This window comes from Xenopus laevis, chromosome 8S (assembly GCF_017654675.1).
Source record: "Xenopus laevis strain J_2021 chromosome 8S, Xenopus_laevis_v10.1, whole genome shotgun sequence".
NCBI classification, from domain to species: domain Eukaryota; kingdom Metazoa; phylum Chordata; class Amphibia; order Anura; family Pipidae; genus Xenopus; species Xenopus laevis.
In genome coordinates, this window is record NC_054386.1 from 136,905 (window position 1) to 156,983 (window position 20,079).

The 20,079-nt window shown below is 44.2% G+C and overlaps 1 protein-coding gene across 1 annotated transcript; it reads left to right on the plus strand.

Moving 5' to 3' along the window:
• Positions 1-1,116: 1,116 nt before the first annotated feature.
• gdi1.S (GDP dissociation inhibitor 1 S homeolog) lies at positions 1,117-11,625 on the plus strand. The gene is given in 11 exon segments (NM_001094284.1): positions 1,117-1,201; positions 6,252-6,359; positions 7,199-7,298; positions 7,462-7,596; positions 7,858-8,056; positions 8,172-8,303; positions 8,459-8,558; positions 9,100-9,271; positions 9,946-10,090; positions 10,286-10,340; positions 10,501-11,625. Coding segments are annotated over 11 exon segments (1,344 nt in total). The 5' UTR covers positions 1,117-1,156; the 3' UTR covers positions 10,654-11,625.
• Positions 11,626-20,079: the final 8,454 nt, after the last annotated feature.

Sequence of the window (20,079 nt, forward strand, 5' to 3'; positions counted from 1 at the left end):
TGTCATATTTAACTTTTTTTGTTCTGCTCATGATAATACACTGGCTCTTCAGTAATCTGGTTGCTGAGGTTCCACTGACCTTCGCATCAGGTTCATGATAGACAAACATTAGAACCAATCAGTACTGAGTTTGTGACCGTAGCGCAACATGCACAAACCAATCAGGTACTTGCTTTCACTCAGGAAGTACAAGTTACCTCTCATGGGTCGTTATCAGCAGCAAATGTGCTTTGTCACTACCTAATCAGTGATCCCCAACCCCTTGGATGTTGCTCCTAGTGGCCTCAAAACAGGGGCTTATTTTTTATATTTCTGGCTTGGAGGCAAGTTTTGGTGCATAAAAACCAGGTGTACTGCCAAACAGAGTCTCTTGTAGCTGCCAGTCCACATAGGGGCTATCAATAGCCAATCACAGCCCTTATTTGGCACCTCCAGCAGCTTTGGAGGTAACTATTGGGGGTAATTGGGAAGATAGACAGGACTCCCAGTGAATAGGGGTCGTTGGGCAGGTAACAGGCAGGACCCCCAATGAGAAAGGACAATTGGACAGAGATGGCTCCAAATGAGAAGGGGTAATTGGGCAGATAGACAGGACTCCCAGTGAATAGGGGTCATTGGGCAGGTAACAGGCAGGACCCCCAATGAGAAGGGGTAATTGGGCAGATAACAAAGAAGGCTCCCAACAAGAAGGGGTAATTGGGCAGATAGACAGGACTCCCAATGAGAAGGGGCAATAGGGTAGTTAAAAGACAGGGGTAAAAAGGGTTGAAAAGTGCCAGAAGTCCATAATGGAAACGGGGCAATTAGACAGAGAACAGGCAGTGCCCCACCCTCCATCCTGCCCCTCCGGTTTCTCTGTAGTTGGGAAGATGCAGACGCGGAAGGATCTATTTTCACAGCCGCACAACTAAGGTCACACCCTCTACAGTAAAATCCCTCTGTGGTGCCGCCGGGCTTTGGAGCGGGGACTGTTTGTTATGAAGAAGGAGCAGGTGCCCGTCAGGCCGGGACGTTCCAGGCGGTATCGGCGGGGGTGGGGTAGGTGGGGGTTAGGGGACTATTTGGCGGCGCGGAGGGAGACTGGGCGGTGTAGCTCTTCCTCCATCTTTGGTCCAGCTCAGCTTCCAGCTCTGCACTAAAGTGTCGCACCGGCGCGATGGATGAGGAGTACGATGTGATAGTGCTCGGTACCGGCCTGACGGTGAGTCCTCTCCCCACCCTCCACTCTCCTGTCCCGGCCTCAAGTCATCGGGCGCTTGAGGACTCGGTGTTACTCTTATATGTGGCTACTGACTGGGCTACTGGCCAATGATTGTTACTGTACTGGCCTGGGGCCTTCATACTGGGACACTGATACCGGCGGGGCCCCTCTGACACAGCCTGTGGCCACTCACATGTACTGGGGGGCAATGACATGAGTATAGGGGGCAGTGACATGAGTATAGCGGGCAATGACATGTACTGGGGGGCACTGACATGTACTGGGGTCCAATGACATGTACTGGGGGGCACTGACATGTACTGGGGTGCACTGACATGTACAGGGGTGCAATGACATGTACTGGGGTGCACTGAGATGAGTATAGGGGGCAATGACATGTACTGGGGTCCAATGACATGTACTGGGGGGCACTGACATGTACTGGGGTCCAATGACATGTACTGGGGGACACTGACATGTACTGGGGTCCAATGACATGTACTGGGGTGCACTGACATGTACAGGGGTGCAATGACATGTACTGGGGTGCACTGAGATGAGTATAGGGGGCAATGACATGTACTGGGGTCCAATGACATGTACTGGGGGGCACTGACATGTACTGGGGGGCAATGACATGTACTGGGGTCCAATGACATGTACTGGGGGGCACTGACATGTACTGGGGTCCAATGACATGTACTGGGGGACACTGACATGTACTGGGGGGCACTGACATGTACTGGGGTCCAATGACATGTACTGGGGTGCACTGACATGTACAGGGGTGCAATGACATGTACTGGGGTGCACTGACATGAGTATAGGGGGCAATGACATGTACTGGGGGACACTGACATGTACTGGGGTCCAATGACATGTACTGGGGGGCACTGACATGTACTGGGGGGAAATTACGTACTGGGGTCCAATGACATGTACTGGGGTGCACTGACATGAGTATAGGGGACAATGACATGTACTGGGGTGCACTGACATGTACTGGGGTGCACTGACATGTACTGGGGTCCAATGACATGTACTGGGGGGCAATGACATGAGTATAGGGGGCACTGACGTACTGCGGGGCACTGACATGTACTGGGGGTCCAATGACATGTACTGGGGTGCACTGACATGTACTTGGGGTCCAATGACATGTACTGGGGGGCACTGACATGTACTGGGGTCCAATGACGTACTGGGGTGTACTGACATGTACTGGGGTGCACTGACATACTGGGGTCCAATGACATGTACTGGGGTGCACTGACATGTACAGGGGTGCAATGACATGTACTGGGGTGCACTGACATGAGTATAGGGGGCAATGACATGTACTGGGGGGCACTGACATGTACTGGGGTCCAATGACATGTACTGGGGTGCAATGACATGTACTGGGGGGCAATGACATGAGTATAGGGGGCACTGACGTACTGCGGGGCACTGACATGTACTGGGGGTCCAATGACATGTACTGGGGTGCACTGACATGTACTGGGGGTCCAATGACATGTACTGGGGGGCACTGACATGTACTGGGGTCCAATGACATGTACTGGTGTGTACTGACATGTACAGGGGTGCAATGACATGTACTGGGGTGCACTGACATGTACAGGGGTGCAATGACATGCACTGGGGTGCACTGACATGTACTGGGGTCCAATGACATGTACTGAGGTGCACTGACATGTACTGTGGGGCAGTGACATGAGTATAGGGGGCAATGACATGTATTGGGGGGCAATGACATTTACTGGGGTCCAATGACATGTACTGGGGGGCAATGACATGTACTGGGGTGCACTGACATGAGTATAGGGCGCAATGACATGAGTATAGGGGGCACTGATGTACTGGGTGCAATGACATGTACTGGGGTGCAATGACATGAGTATAGGGGGCACTGATATATACTGGGGTGCAATGACATGAGTATAGGGGGCACTGACATGTACTGGGGTGCAATGATATGAGTATAGGGGGCACTGACATGTACTGGGGTGCAATGACTAGTATAGGGAGCACTGACATGAATACAGAGACATTAATATAGTTTGAGAAAAAAGAAACCCCACCAAATAGAAGTTTCTATACCTATACCAAGTCAAATTGAACCGCAAATTGCAAAATCAGGCTAATTAATGATAATAATAATTCATTAATAAAAGTGCTAGTTATTAAGTTAAGTAAAGTGCTAGTGCAGATAAATAAAATGAAATTAATCAGTACCAAAGACTGATAACAAAATTAATTATTTCTGAGACCAATGGGTATATTACCCCACCAATAAATTCCAGTAATACCCCTTAGTAAATAAATTCATTAATTAATTCATATAGAATGTGATTACACCAGGTAAGTATAATAAATTAGTATAAGTTACAACAATAAAGTGCGGTGCAATAAATAGGTTAAAAAATGAGACTTGGTAATTAATTAGATGGTTAAAAAGGAATTGGTAAAAGGATGGCCAAAATTCAAAATGGGTTAAAAGGTTATTCGGTCTTATTCCAAGATTAGAGTTGTAAGAAATTGGAAAATATAGTGGGTGGAGTTGTCCCAAAAACTAACTGCCTATTTTGTTTCTAAAGCCTGGGACACCACAAAGTCAAGGCAGGACAGGGTAACCGGAGCTGTGGCCTTGTAATTAAATTGCCCTACCACTTAAAAGAGGCTAAATAGCCCTAAAAAACCACAAACTCACGGCCCCTTAGAATGGAAGGAAGATAGAAGAGGTGGTATAGTAAAGAGTTTAGACCAAAATTCCTGCCCCCATAAAGATATCCAGTATATTCCCCTAATGGAATTGTTGTTCAGAATCAATTTCGTTAGAATAAGGAGATCAATTTTCAAAGGAACGCCGACGCGCGTTTCGCTTAGAAGCTTTGTCAAGGCGAAAATGATTGGGTCCGTGTAGTATGCGTCTAGAAATAGACTTCCGCATTGGCGTCACTGTGCTCACTTCTCGCGAGATCTTGGTCATAGTGGACGCGTCGATCATGAACTGCGTCTTCGCCTCCCATGAATTGCGTCTCCGCCTCCCCACTATCACGTCAACAAGACCTACCAACACCAATGATAATGCCCACAGGTGCATCTTTATGGGCTTACCCAAACGGACCCATTTTATCCTGAACTTATATAAATGAATTTTATTATCTCTACACTGCTTTTATCTAATTTTTGTCTCTAATTAAAAAGTTTCTTCTCCTTTTAATTTTCAATTACTATATATAAATTTATTTATTTAGCGTTTATATACGGCCAGACTACCTCTCTATTAGGTGTTTATCAATTTTATATATAGTATTTACAAATAAACATTTTTTTAAAAAATAGACATTTTTTATTCTGATCTTCGTTTAATAAATAAATATATAAAATCGCCAAATGGTTAATTCATATTATTAATAAAATTCATTTATATAAGTTCAGGATAAAATGGGTCCGTTTGGGTAAGCCCATAAAGATGCACCTGTGGGCATTATCATTGGTGTTGGTAGGTCTTGTTGACGTGATAGTGGGGAGGCGGAGACGCAATTCATGGGAGGCGAAGACGCAGTTCATGATCGACGCGTCCACTATGACCAAGATCTCGCGAGAAGTGAGCACAGTGACGCCAATGCGGAAGTCTATTTCTAGACGCATACTACACGGACCCAATCATTTTCGCCTTGACAAAGCTTCTAAGCGAAACGCGCGTCGGCGTTCCTTTGAAAATTGATCTCCTTATTCTAACGAAATTGATTCTGAACAACAATTCCATTAGGGGAATATACTGGATATCTTTATGGGGGCAGGAATTTTGGTCTAAACTCTTTACTATACCACCTCTTCTATCTTCCTTCCATTCTAAGGGGCCGTGAGTTTGTGGTTTTTTAGGGCTATTTAGCCTCTTTTAAGTGGTAGGGCAATTTAATTACAAGGCCACAGCTCCGGTTACCCTGTCCTGCCTTGACTTTGTGGTGTCCCAGGCTTTAGAAACAAAATAGGCAGTTAGTTTTTGGGACAACTCCACCCACTATATTTTCCAATTTCTTACAACTCTAATCTTGGAATAAGACCGAATAACCTTTTAACCCATTTGAATTTTGGCCATCCTTTTACCAATTCCTTTTTAACCATCTAATTAATTACCAAGTCTCATTTTTTAACCTATTTATTGCACCGCACTTTATTGTTGTAACTTATACTAATTTATTATACTTACCTGGTGTAATCACATTCTATATGAATTAATTAATGAATTTATTTACTAAGGGGTATTACTGGAATTTATTGGTGGGGTAATATACCCATTGGTCTCAGAAATAATTAATTTTGTTATCAGTCTTTGGTACTGATTAATTTCATTTTATTTATCTGCACTAGCACTTTACTTAACTTAATAACTAGCACTTTTATTAATGAATTATTATTATCATTAATTAGCCTGATTTTGCAATTTGCGGTTCAATTTGACTTGGTATAGGTATAGAAACTTCTATTTGGTGGGGTTTCTTTTTTCTCAAACTATATTAATACTTTTTCATCTGACTTGGTCAGACCTCCACCTATAGTTTGGGTTAAATAAGGATTCAATATATCTACATAGACACACAGGGACACCAATCCGTGTTGTTTCATGAATACAGAGACATGTCACTTTGTGCATAGTGGCTACCTCTTTGCTCACCTGTTGGGGAGACTGAGGGGACCCCTTTAGTTTTAGGGTATATATTGTATATAAGGCTGTACACTGCCTGTATAAATAGGACTCAGGCCTTGCTCCCTCCTCCTATTCCTAGCACTCGGTAATCTGTATGAACTTCAGGGGGGTCTCTGGGGTACAATGGAGGCTGGGGGCACTTGCTTGAGTTTAAGTGGAATGTAGATGTAGTGGGGGTTGTGCATGGATACAGTGGGGCACAGATATGACTTGTGGAAAGCAACATTGGAGTATAGGAATGCCTGTAGGTGTTAGGGGTGCTCGCAGGGGTACAGGGGGCTAATGACATGGCTAAAGGCTACAGGCACGTCCTAATTATCTGCATTTTCACAGGAATGTATCCTGTCTGGCATCATGTCAGTGAATGGGAAGAAAGTTCTTCATATGGACCGGAACCCGTACTATGGAGGAGAGAGTTCATCCATCACTCCACTGGAAGAGGTATTGTCTACCCTACACTAATAGGAAATATTCTCTTCAGTAGCTCCAATAGTATCTGCTGTACCCACAATACCTCTTTAATCTTCTCACCACATTACTCAACAATTTGTGTGTGTTTCATTAAAATATAACTCACATTGATAAAGGCACCTCTGTCCTACACTAATTATCTTCCCCTCAGCATCGTTACTCCCATCAATAGCGCATACACTTTACAATATCCATGATTCAGAAGAAATGTTCCTGTCATCTTGACTTATTACCCAGCAACATTGCACCAATGAGCGACTTTACTTATTATTTACCCCTTCTTACTAGGAAATAGTCTCTTCAATGTGTCCAGTTGGATCCTCCTCCCTCTCAGGTTCTTATTCTGGTATCAGTTTGCTTTCGAACTCCTGTAAATATACTGAAGGCCAACTAATGACCAAAGGGAACAAACAGATACTGCTCCACCATGGGGCCTTAGTCCTATGAGCTGACATTTCTTGTGGCAATAGGTATGCCAGATGAGATACTGTCTTTGGTGAGGACAATTCCTTAATGCCAACTACGTTTTGCCTTGGACATCTTCCACCTAAGGTCCATTTCTGTTCCCCGAGGCCAATGCATTTCACTCCTATATGTATGTTGCAAGGCCAATGGTGACAGCAGTTTGGGGATGCACAGCCTAATGACAACTCACACAGTTGGGGGGGGGGGGGTGGAGACTTTTATTTCTTTAAGTGATATTTTGTTTCCTTGAGCTTAGACAGAAGGTTCCCATTCCACCTTAGTTGTACCTTTACTGATCTTTACCAACATCTCCCTTACACTGTGCCTGGCTTTTCCATTAACAGCTCTATAAACGATTTGACATGGCTGACGGCCCCCCAGAGAGCATGGGGAGGGGACGAGACTGGAATGTGGATCTGATCCCTAAATTCCTCATGGCTAATGGTAAGCTTGTGTGCAGAGGTTGGGAATGCGTCTGTGTGTGCCTGAAGGGCCTTGATTGTAAACACATCGGCAAACACACGATCCTCCTGGGGAGTCACTTCCATCATGACAGACTGGTATCTTTGTGCACAGTGAATGTAGGGGAGCCCTCTCTCTTTTTCAGGTCAGCTTGTGAAAATGCTGCTTTACACAGAAGTTACCCGTTACCTGGACTTCAAGGTTATAGAAGGAAGCTTTGTATATAAAGGTGGAAAAATCTACAAGGTGCCATCTACAGAGACAGAAGCACTTGCATCTAGTGAGTGTCCTACAGTTTCAAGATGGTGGCTGGGCTTAGACATGATTACATTTGGTGCTCGGTTAGGCAATGGCAGATTTCTAGGGGTTAAATATGGGCCTAGAAGAAGAATCTGACTTGTGCTCAGTGTTGTACAAAGGCAGTTTCCTAGGTTTCCAAAATGGTGGTTGGGCCTACGCAATAATAAGATATGGGGCCATTATCATCATCCAAGCTGGTCCTTTTTTCCTAACTTTGGTCTTTTCTGTAACTTTAACCCAGATCTCATGGGGATGTTTGAGAAGCGACGGTTCCGTAAATTCTTGGTATTTGTAGCCAATTTTGATGAGAATGATCCCAAGACATTTGAAGGGGTGGACCCAATGGACACAAACATGCGTGATGTATACAAGAAGTTTGATTTGGGACAGGATGTCATTGACTTCACTGGCCACGCCCTGGCACTCTACCGAACTGATGAGTAAGCTGGGGCAGGATAATAGTGGCTTCAGTAGGGATTGGGCACACACCAGGTTAATTCTACTCATACTCAGAATTAAATGTCATCTAACAAGCTATTTTGTCCCTAATTTCAGCTATTTGGACCAACCCTGCCTAGAAACTATCAATCGCATTAAGCTTTACAGCGAGTCTTTGGCAAGATATGGCAAGAGTCCATACTTGTACCCTCTGTACGGGCTAGGGGAGCTGCCCCAGGGCTTTGCCAGGTATGTATATAGCCATTCTCATTATTTTATTGCCATTGAACAGTGACTGACTGGCAAGGACAAGGAAGACGCATGGCATTTCTTTAATCAGTGCTAGGGTTAAGTGGTTGCATTATGGAGAGTACACTGAAAGGCCTGATTTCTTTGTGTCATAGGTTAAGTGCAATATATGGAGGAACCTACATGCTGAACAAATCTGTGGATGAGATTGTAATGGAGAAAGGAACAGTGGTTGGTGTGAAGTCTGAGGGAGAGGTAAGTTTCAAGCACAATTCCAGTAACACAGTCTCTCCTAGTAGCCAGTGAGGTTGTTGCAGTCAAGGCTGTTAGTGGGTGCTGGTAGATATAACTACTCCCCATTCTCACCACCTTGCTCTACTGCCCTGCTGCATTGACTTTGCCACAATATCTCTATCTTGCCCTTGTTGCCATTTGTTTTGCTGTTGTCATCTTGCAATACCATCACCATTTTGCTCTACTGTCGGCATCTTGCTTCCATCTTGTCCTGCTGTCTCCATCTTATCACGCTGCCTTCATCTTGTCCTACTGTCTCCATCTTGTCCTACTGTCTCCATCTTGCTCTACTGTGTCTGTCTTGCCCTGCTGTCTCCATCTTGCTCTACTTTTTCTGACTTGGATTTTAGGATTTTGTGACTGCATGCATGACAGGAATGATGGAAAGGAGGCCACTTTCATTTTGGATACATTCCCCATGACTATTGGAGGAAGGAAGCCATCTTTGTAAGTATTTGGTGGAAGCCATCTTTATAAGCCTGTGTCTTTGTTTCATGTAAAGGTGGCACGATGCAAGCAGCTGATCTGTGACCCCAGTTATGTTCCTGATCGAGTGCACAAGGCAGGCCAGGTCATCCGCGTCATCTGCATCTTGAACCATCCCATTAAGAATACAAATGATGCAAACTCCTGCCAAATTATCATCCCCCAAAACCAGGTCAACAGAAAATCAGGTGAGACAAAGGGTAGAGGAGTCAAATGGAGCTAAGGAGAGACAGGAGAAACTGGCGGATCAGAATGAAGTAGTACTGGAGAGATGAATCTGGGTGGTAGTGGCTTGACATGGCACACTATGGGTTTTTTAAAGGAAAACTATACCCCCAAAATAAATACTTAAGCAACAGATAGTTTATATCAAATTGAATGACATATTAAAGAATCTTACCAAACTGGAATATACATTTACATAAATATTGCCCTTTTACATCTCTTGCCTTGAACCACCATTTCGTGACTGTATCTGTGCTGCCTCAGAGATCACCTGACCAGAAATACTGCAACACTAACTTTAACAGGAAGAAGTGAGGAAGCAAAAGGCAGAACTCTGTCTGTTAATTGGCTCATGTGACCTGACATGTGGTTTGTATGTGTGCACAGTGAATCTTACGATCTCTATTTATGATTACCCAATGGCACATACTACTAAAAAAGTATATTATTATGATAATGGTTCATTTACATGAAGCAGGGTTTTACACATGAGCTGTTTTACTCAGTATCTTTTAATAGAGACCTACATTGTTTGGGGGGTATAGTTTTCCTTTAAGGCACCGGAGGCATGGGTAGATGGCAGGAAAATCTGCAGTGAGGGGTTGAGAATTGTGATTGTAAGTGTTTATTCTTGCAGATATTTACGTGTGCATGATCTCCTACGCACACAATGTGGCAGCTCAGGGCAAGTACATTGCTATTGTCAGCACCACGGTGGAGACTGCAGAGCCAGAGAAAGAGATTGAACCAGCACTGGAACTTTTGGAGCCCATTGAACAGAAGTGAGTAAAATAAATCAGACAAAGTCAGGGGTTTGTTTAACCCTTTTGTGTGCCCATGTAGCCATACACGCAATGGGACAGTGCAGATCCACTGATCATCAGTGTTGGACCTGATGCCTCTAAGGTGAATGAATGGATCATGCTAACAGAACTGGCCTCTGTGCAGGGAGTTTCATGCAATGTTTCTTTTTGTAGATTTATGGCCATCAGTGATCTGTATGAATCCACCGAGGATGGGACAGAAAGCCAAGTAAGTCTCTTATTGGGCCGGGATTGGGCCCAGCTGTTCCTTTGTTACTAGATAGACCCTCTTATTTCCCCTTCTTTTGTTCCACCGAAAGTGCTGTAATGAACGCAGAGCAGACAGTTCTGTTGCTAAAGGAAAGTTAACTGTTTCCTCTACCTCCTAGATTTTCTGCTCCCGCTCCTATGATGCCACCACACACTTTGAGACCACGTGCAATGACATCAAGGACATCTACAAGAGGATGACTGGAACAGACTTTGACTTTGAGAACATGAAACGCAAACAGAATGATGTTTTTGGGGAGGATGAGCAGTGAGGAGATGAAGAGGGTGGGGAAATCAGTTGGGGGGGGAGATAGCAGACAGAAGGGGGACCTTACAGGGGACTGGTTGGGGGGTCTGGTACAAGAGAACTCTGCTAGTAGGAAAAAGGGGTGAAATGACAGGGGGCAGCAAAAGGAATCCATGTAATTTAAGATAGGGGGATCTGGAAAGGGAGGAAGAATTTTGAGGGGGTAGAGGTTATAACACAAGCTGGTAGGAATAGGGGATTGATAATGATTCCATGTTGTTTTTCAATGTAATCCCAGTTTAACTTCTCAAGCCTTGTGCTCTTTGGTATCCTGATGTTGGCACGACCGTATTGCTCTATTGGCAATTCAAAAATTATGTCTGAGAAATGAAGCTGCACACTTTCACCGTCATTAATGTCATTAATGTCTATGTCTTGACCCCATTCTTCACTGCCACCTATTTGCCCTGTGCCCAGAGACTGGCAGAGAAAACTATAACATGATATGTATATCCTGAGCTGGATAGAACTCTTATGCCAGCTCTTTTCCCAATACCAATGGTCTGGCAGAGAACACTATATAATAATGTGTATAACCTGAGCTGGATAGAACTCTCACCCCCTCATGCCAGCTCTTTCCCAATATCAGGGGACTGGCAGAGAACACTATATCATGTTAGTTAAACTGAAATCCCTTTACCCATAACTAATTTATTGAATTAATTTATTAGAGTAATAGAAATGGGAGTGGAGAATGCCCGTTGGATCAAATGCAGGAGTGGAGTAGAGGAACGGAGGAGCAGACATTGTAGCAGATTTTTTACTTGATGTTGCCGTTATTACAGTTTTCATTGTGTCACCACTTTCTATCTATGTTTTGATTCTTTCCTCTCTGATAATATTCTGCTCTCTGCATTGTCCACCCCTCTGAGGATCTCTGAAGCAACATATTCATTCCTATATTTGGCAAAAATCATAACATGTTACAAAATGGAAACTTGGTGTCCTGTCCTTCCTTGTTCATTTATTCAATAACCTTTGCTCGTAGTGTGACATGTTGCAAGTCCTGGGTACCTGTCCTGTTCAGATGAATGGGACTTTCCCAACCTGAAGAGCTACTGCTCAGACAGTGGGGTAGTTAAGTCTATTGTAGCTATCCTGAGTACACAATGAAAAGCTCTGTTCTTTTTGGGAGTAGCCACTGCTCAGAGAGAGGTGAGAAACTGTAGGTGCAAGACCTGGTTTCTGGGTATGTGTCCTTTTTAGGTGGAGTAAAGTGGAAACTGCTCTAAAACAGGCGTGTGTATTTGGATTAGGGTAACACAATTACTCAGTAATAAAAACATATGAACAATTGAGTGGTGTCACCAGGGAGGGAGAAAGTGCAGGTAGTTACTGGCTGGTTGCACTATGCCCAAGCCAGTGAAAAGGTGTGCTTTACTGGGCAGAGTCTTTGGCACAAGTGAGGGCAGCTAAAGATGGTGGATTGATTAGAAAGTGTAAGTAAAGTAGCAGAAGCTTTGCGAGTAAGCAGAGCAAACAGCAGTATTTACATGGTGATGAACACAGCAGGACACACATCCAGGTGTCCAAATACTGAGCATTTTCCAGGCTTATTATAAAGGACACAGTTGAGTGAGCCAGGTTATGCACTGAATCATCTGCTCAGCTTGGGGCAATAAAGGCAAAGAAATATACAGTGACACCTTATGTATACCTACAGTCTACAAAATGGGGGTGTGGAAGCACTCTAAAGGCTAAGTAATAGAATATTTAAGTATAATGGAAGTGCTAGTTTTAATGCACATTCCCTGGTCCCCTGTCTCAAAAGTAAGTTTACAAAACAGGGGTTTTTAGTTACAAAGGTATGATCATAAAGTTGAAAAGCCACCATACCACGTCAAGGTAAACCCCACATGGCGGTCCCTAACTTGTTTGCCTTTCGGCCATAGTAGAAAAAGTCTTACTGCATAGTAGCATTCAGTGTAATCAGTGTCTGTTGAACCTTGGTTTCAGTGAAAAGGATCTATCCTCGCCCGCCAGTATGTGGCTTTTAAGGGAGAGGAATTGTCCAACCAACGCCCATTTTTAAAAGTATAGGGCCCCTTTAGTTTAAGGGGGGGTATGGGGTGGTATTAAAAACCACATGAAGCTCAGCTACAGCTTCTGGCAACAATACAATGCCACCTGCCTGCCCCAGCCTTAGTCATTCCACTTTATTCTTACGAGACACTGATTTCTCTGGGCCTGATTCCTTACAGACATCAGTATTTGTGCTCCATTCAGGATTCATTCGAAACAGAGGAACAAGGTGCAAAAACAGATGTGACGCTTGCACTCACAGAATGGGGTTGGGGAAGTAAGAATCTACTCACAGGAAAAGACAAGCACTTCACCACTTCTTGCTGTGCAAATAATTCTTTACTTTAGCCAGTTTTACCACTACACAAGTACAGAACAACGTTTCGTCGATAAAGAGAGGTGCAAACCCCTGAAACGTTGTTCTGTACTTGGAGTGGTAAAACTGGCTAAAATAAAGAATTATTTGCACAGCAAGAAGTGGTGAAGTGTTTGTCCTTCCTGTGAATAGATTGTTGAATGTGGACATGGCCGTACGTCTAAGGAATAGCACCACCATATGCAACAACACCTGAAGAGTGTAAGTAGTGCTCCCCATATCTCTTATTTGTTGGGGAAGTAAGGCCTATACATAATACCAGCACAAGGCAAACTGGTGCTCTGTGTTTGGCCACCAGATAATCTGGAAAACCAGGGACACGTCTGAAGTGCAGCCAGCAGGGCCACACCCATTGCTATTATATGCAGTGACTTTGCACTCAGCCCTGTCACATGCATTTCCTATAAGTGCTTTCTTTAGAAAAGAATTCTGATATTGTAGTTAAAAAAGATGACAAGGTAAGTGGGATTGTAATTCTTAATCGCAGTGACTATGTTAATGAGGCAAACCTGAAACTTGAAAGGGATCCCACTTGGGACATAAAGAAATATATTGACAAAATTATACACCGTGCTTTTGAATCAGGTATTATATGTAAGAATAATAGGGATTTCCTGATTACTGAACATCCCTGTATTCCAGTATTATACTTGTTGCCCAAAAATGTCAAATGTCTTGACAATCCCCCCGGAAAAACAAATGTCTCTGGTATGGGATCTATTTTACAACCCCTTTCTCAGTTTGTAGATGCATTTTTGCAGGATATTGTAAAAAAACATATCAGAATGATTTTTTTAAGTTGGTTATCTGACGTCACATTAGTGGGATCGGATATTGTGTAGTACAGATGTTCAATCACTGTACATGTCCATCCCACATGACGAGGGTATTCATTATATTGAAGAAGCACTTTTGTCCACAAACATGCCACATAATATGATTTACTTTCTGATTGAATTACTGTCATTAGTTCTTAAGAAAAGCTATTTTCGGTTTGATACTGAACATTGTATTCAAACACAGGGGATAGTGATGTGAAGCAACCTCGCTCCTAGTTATGCTAACATATTCATGCATTACATTGAACCAGAAACGTAACTAGAGGGGGGCGGGCCCTGGCGCTGGACGTGCAGCCGGGCAGCCGGGCCCCCCGCCCCCTCCGTACGCCCGGAACTGGCCGGGAATTAGCGGCGCGTGAACTGCCGCTACATCTCCCACACCAGTAGCCTAAAAGCAGAGTCGGACTGGGATGCCTGGGGCCCACCAGAAAACCTTTGAGTGCGGGCCCACTCTCCAAATTATTTTTCCTTTTTTTTTCTTTATTCACTTTTCTTCTTTCTTTATTATTTTAATCACTTCTCCTTACATATTATCATCCATTCTTCCCTCCATTCCCTCTCTTCTCTCTTAGAAATGAGGGAATGGCTGTGGCATAGACATACAAGGCAAATAATTGGGTGAGCAGAAGGACCCACTGATACCTGGGCCCACCGGGAGCTTTCCTGGTATCCCGGTGGGCCAGTCCGACACTGCCTAAAAGGGACATCCGCTGCCTAAAGGAGGAAAAACTGGCTCTCTAGCACACACAGAGCCAGAGAACAAAACGGGGCCGAAATCCTTGAAAGAGGCAGGGGACTCGAGTAGTTGAGGTACCCGGGACCGAGCTGGGGCCTGAGCTACAGGGAGAATGCTGGCCTGTTGACATGGGGCACCTCGGGGGAGACTGTGGGCCTAGTGGCGGACCAGATGGCGGCGTGACAGTAGATTACATCGGCCTCTCCAGATCACAAGGTGCTTTCTGTGGTTTTTTTGTGGTTTTTGTGCTTTTTTACCTTGCTTTTTGTGAAGCTATGGACGTCAGAACAACTAAGTCCAGGTCTATAATCGCCAGACACTCCTTCGGTACAGCCATCATGCATATCTTATGATAAAGGATGGCTTATTGCACACACTACGTGATCTCGGCCTACTACGTGAGCCGGATCTTCTGACCACGGTCTCGCTTGGGGCCAATGGCGGGAGGAGAAGCACTCGGAAACAGTGTACGAGGATGTGAAAGCGCGGAAAGTGAGCAGGAGTCCAGGCTAGGCTAAAAACTAACTCCAGTTCATCGAAAGAGTCCCGGATGCCGCCATTCAGCTGGATGGGCTCGTCACTGTTCGAGCTGACAGAGTCGCTGCTCTGAGCGGTAAGAATCGCGGTGGTGGTCTGTGTGTTTACATCAACTCTGTGTGTCCAGTCACTGCTCAGCGCTGGTGGAGTTTGTTGTTGTGAAGTGCAGACCCTTTTATTTACCCCGTGAGATTGTCTCCATTCATATGATTGGCATTTACATTCCTCCCAGCGCGAACACCAAAGATGCGCTCTGGGAGCTGTACAGCGCTATCACGGACATACAAAACACTCACCCAGATGGACTGATTATCATCGTTGGAGATTTTAACCATGCGAATCTCAGGTCGGTGCTCCCTAAATTCCATCAGCATGTGGAATTTGCTACGAGAGGGCCAAACACGCTGGATCAGGTTTACACAAACATTTCCAGTGCATAACGGGAAGAGCCCTGCCCACACTTCAGATACTCAGACCACAGCTCTGTTATGCTAATTCCAGCATACAGACCACTCGTCAGGCACTCTAAACCGGTTCTGAAGCAGGTGAAAACATGGCCAGCAGGAGCCACGACTGCTCTTCACGACTGTTTTGAGTGCACTGACTGGAACATGTTTAGGGAGGCTGCAACCTACAGCGACTACATCAGCTTGGATGAGTATACGTCATCTGTAATCAGCTACATCACAAAGTGCATTGATGATGTCACTGTCTCCAAGTGCATCACTACACGCATCAACCAGAAGCCGTGGTTCACTGGAGAGGTACGTGGGTTACTGAGGGCCCGAGACTCTGCTTTCAGAGAAGGTGACAAAGTTGCCCTGAGAACAGTGAGAGAGAAACTTTCCTGTTCCATCAGAGTAGCTAAATGCGCATAAACTCAGAGAATACACAGTTTCTTCCAGGAGAATGGTGACACACGGCGCATGTGGCAGGGCATCCAGTGGATCACAAACTACAGGTCAACACCATCTGCCTGTGACAGTGACGCCTCCATTGCAGATGCGCTGAACCACTTCTATGCACTTCTACACATATCCCTATATGTTTGGCCACATGATGGAGCTGACATGCTTGTTGGTGTTAAAGGGGTTGTTCACCTTCCAAACACTTTTTTCAGTTCAGTTGTCTTTAGATTGTTCCCCAGAAATAAAGACTTTTTTCAATTACTTTCCATTATTAATTTTTTACAGTTTTTCCAAAATCTAAATTTAAAGTTGAATGTTCGTGTCTCTGGTGTTTGAGTCTGACAGCTCAGTAATTCAGGTGCAGATTCTGAACTGTTACAGTTTTGCAACGTTGAGTTGATCCATTTCTCAGCAGCATCTCTGGAGTATTAGTAAATATTGTATCAATTCTAACAGCTGCCTGTAACGAAACCCAGAGATTCTGCTCAGCAGGGACAAAGATAACAAATGTATCAACTAAATGAATCAATTTAGAACAATTTACAGGGTCGGCGACCCCCCCCTTCCCAGGGCTGCTTCAGAAGGTGAAAAATGACACTTTACACTTCAATATTAGAAAAACAGTCACACATAGAAAATACAAAGTCAGTGGAAAAAGTCGTTATTTCTGGTGATCCATCCGAAACCAACTAGTTGTTTGAAGATAAACCACCCCTTTAAGGGTTTTATAAATGGTTTTGGGTTAGATGCAGTGTAAAATAAGCACCTGAGGAAGGATCACTCGAACCGAAACATGGTGTGCAATAAAAATAATAATAAAACAACACTAAACTTTTTGCTATTCTCCAGAGGGAATTTTTATTTGCATTACTACAGTACCCTTATAAACAATCACAAATCCAACCCACAACGCCTGTTTTCTCAATTCAATACTCTTCTCAATCCCTCATCAACACTATCGGTCAACCTGACACACTCTCCTCAGGACTTTGCTGATTTCTTTAAAGACAAAGTAGACCATCCGATCTCTACCTCTACTAATGTAAACCAGCTCCTCCTTCCCAAGCCCCTTCTGCATGTCTTAATTCCTGCCCTCCTGTAACAATGTCTGAAGTCTCTAAGCTTCTCTTGTCCTTCCCACTCACAACTTGCCCTCTTGACCCTATGCCCTCTTCTCTACTCAAACACTGTGTTGCAGAGCTTACCCCACTACTTACTCACATCTTCAATTCTTTTCTAGCTTCTGGAACCTTCCCTTCTCCTTTCAAACAAGCCTGTATAAAGCCTATTCTTAAAAAGGCCACCCATCCTGTCTATCAAATTACCCTCCTGTCTCCCTTCTACCACTCGTGACTAAACTCCTAGAGCGTATTGTGTTCTTCCCTATTACTACTAACTTTCTACACACCCATGATCTGTTGGACCCTCTACAATCTGGTTTCCGGCCTGGTCACTCTACTGAGACTGCTTTGTGCAGAGTTACAAATGATCTTCAGGTGTCAAAGCCAAAGGTCACTTCTCCATCCTTATCATCTGCATTTGATACAGTTGACCACTCTCTCCTGATGCAGATTCTCTATTCACTTGGCTCTTTTCTTACCTCTCTCTAGGATAACAAAACCTGATCTCCAGTTCCGCTTAATGTGGGGGTGCCGCAAGGCTTTGTACTTGGTCCGCTGTTGTTCTCCCTGTACTCTCTGTCTTTGGGAGATCTCATCCGATCATTTGGCTTTAATTATCATCTGTATGCTGATGTACCCAAATATATTTATCCACCCCTTCATTAACAGCTGAAACAGAGGCTCAGATCTCTAACTGCCTCCTGGTTATCTCAAATTGGATGAACCAGCGCCACCTCAAACTCAACCTAACACTGAACTTATCATCTTTCCCCCTAAGCCTGGTCCTACTCCCCTATTTACTATCTCTATTGATGGCTCATTAATCCTGCACAAAGAATGTGTGACTGGGGAATGGTAGCTGGTGCTCTCAATCTCAGTAGACTCCCCCGCTCCAGGTGTGAAACTTTAACCAATATTGTCAGATGACTGAGAGAAAGCAATCAGAGCAGAGCTTGCTGCTAAGTGTTCTTACACTGTCTAATAAAGTAAATAAAATAAAACACTTAGCAGCAGGCTCTGCTCTGATTGCTTTCTCTCAGTCATCTGACAATATTGGCTCATTAATCCTGTCAACTCAGCTCACTGTCTGGGGGGAATCTTTGACTCCTCTCTCTCCTTCTCTGATCATATTAACACCACTGTCAAAACCTGTCCCTTTTTCTTACACAATATTGCCAAAATCTGTCCCTTCCTTTCACCTGATACATCCAAGACGCTCATGCATGCTCTCATCCTATCCCAACTAGATTACTGTAACCTTCTACTAACTGGCCTACCTAACTGCCATCTCTCCCCTCTACAGTCTGTATTAAACACTGCTGCCAGAATTCTCCTCCTCTCATCCAAAAGGTACAGGCCCCTCCGCTGCTGAAGTCCTTATCATGGCTTCCTATAAAACAAAGAATAACTTATAAACTCCTCCTCCTCATAACCTTCCCTTCATTCCTCTGCACCTCACTACATCTCATCTCTTGTCTCTCTATATGTTCCTGACCGAAACCTCCGCTCCTCTCAGAGCAACCGCTTGCTTGTACCCCCCACTACTACTGCTGTTTCCCGTATCAAACCCTTCTCTCTTGCGACTCCTTATATTTGGAATGTCATTCCTGAATCTCTCAGGAGAGAATCCTCCTTCAGTGTTTTTAAAACAAAACTCAAAGACTACCTCTGGGAGCACCTGGATAACACCTGAACTGGCACTTATAGAACAGTGTAACAAACTGTAACTCACAGCACCTTAATACCCCTCTGAATTGTGTCTGTATGTTACCCTCCCATTTAGACTGTAAGCTCTATGGGTTAGGGTCCTCTAGCCTTTTGTTTCCTTGACACTAAGCACTTAATCTATATAGTAATTATATTTTATATTTATGTGAATAATGTTCTAATAATGCACCTATTGTAACTTTTTACTTCAATGTTACTACTAATTTATTGTTTTGTTGTATGGTGCTTTGCCCTCAAGGAGCGCTATACAAATAAAAATATACATACATACATACATTTCTTATGTGTCTGTACTTAGAGTAAATGAGCCCCACAAGGCTTGCCTTAGTAAACTGGGGCACGATTATCCACCCGGTGTTAGAATGCGTTCATTTCCTAAATAAATCTACAAAGCAGCAACATCTTTTCTTCAGAGAAGGAAAGAACCAGCAGAAGTGTGCAAGACCAACCTTTAGGCTTCCAGCACATCTAGAGGATCCTGAAGAGATCTCACTCACTGCTGCTTCCTGGTAGGACAGGTACATAGTAACATAACAAGGAAAAGGTGTCTAAGTGAAAGCTAAATGCTAGTGGGCCAAACCCCATATTCAATTTGCCCGAGAGGGAGGGAAAAAGATTCCTTTGTGACTATAAGATGTCAATGGGAGCAGTCCGTAGATTTGTGCTGTGAGTTCACTTCAGGAGCCCTCTATTTTCTCACTTGCTAAAAGGGCATCATGGGACCCTCTGATAGCCGTGTCTCTGGTTCCATCTGAAAGCAAATACTGGGCCTGTATGGAAGTGATCCAGTACATCTGGGCCCGAAGCAAAGGTGTTGCTTAATGTAGTGATCATGCTCACAGCTGCCATACGAGGAGGCCTTGGAAGCAGAAGATGGCGTGTGTTATGAATAAGGGTTTCTATGTGATAATGGGAGCTGCGCTATATGGGAGATGTGCTATAAAATATATCAAATGTATGTGCGCGTGTGTGTAAATGTCTCTTTTTCTTTTAAACCCCCCGGCCCTCAGTCAGACACTTGTAGCCAGGCAAAACCCAGGGGTGGAGCTGACTGGGAAGCAGGTCTGGACTGAGAATCAAAATAGGCCCTGGCATTTCAGGTACCCAGAGGCCCCAACAGGCCA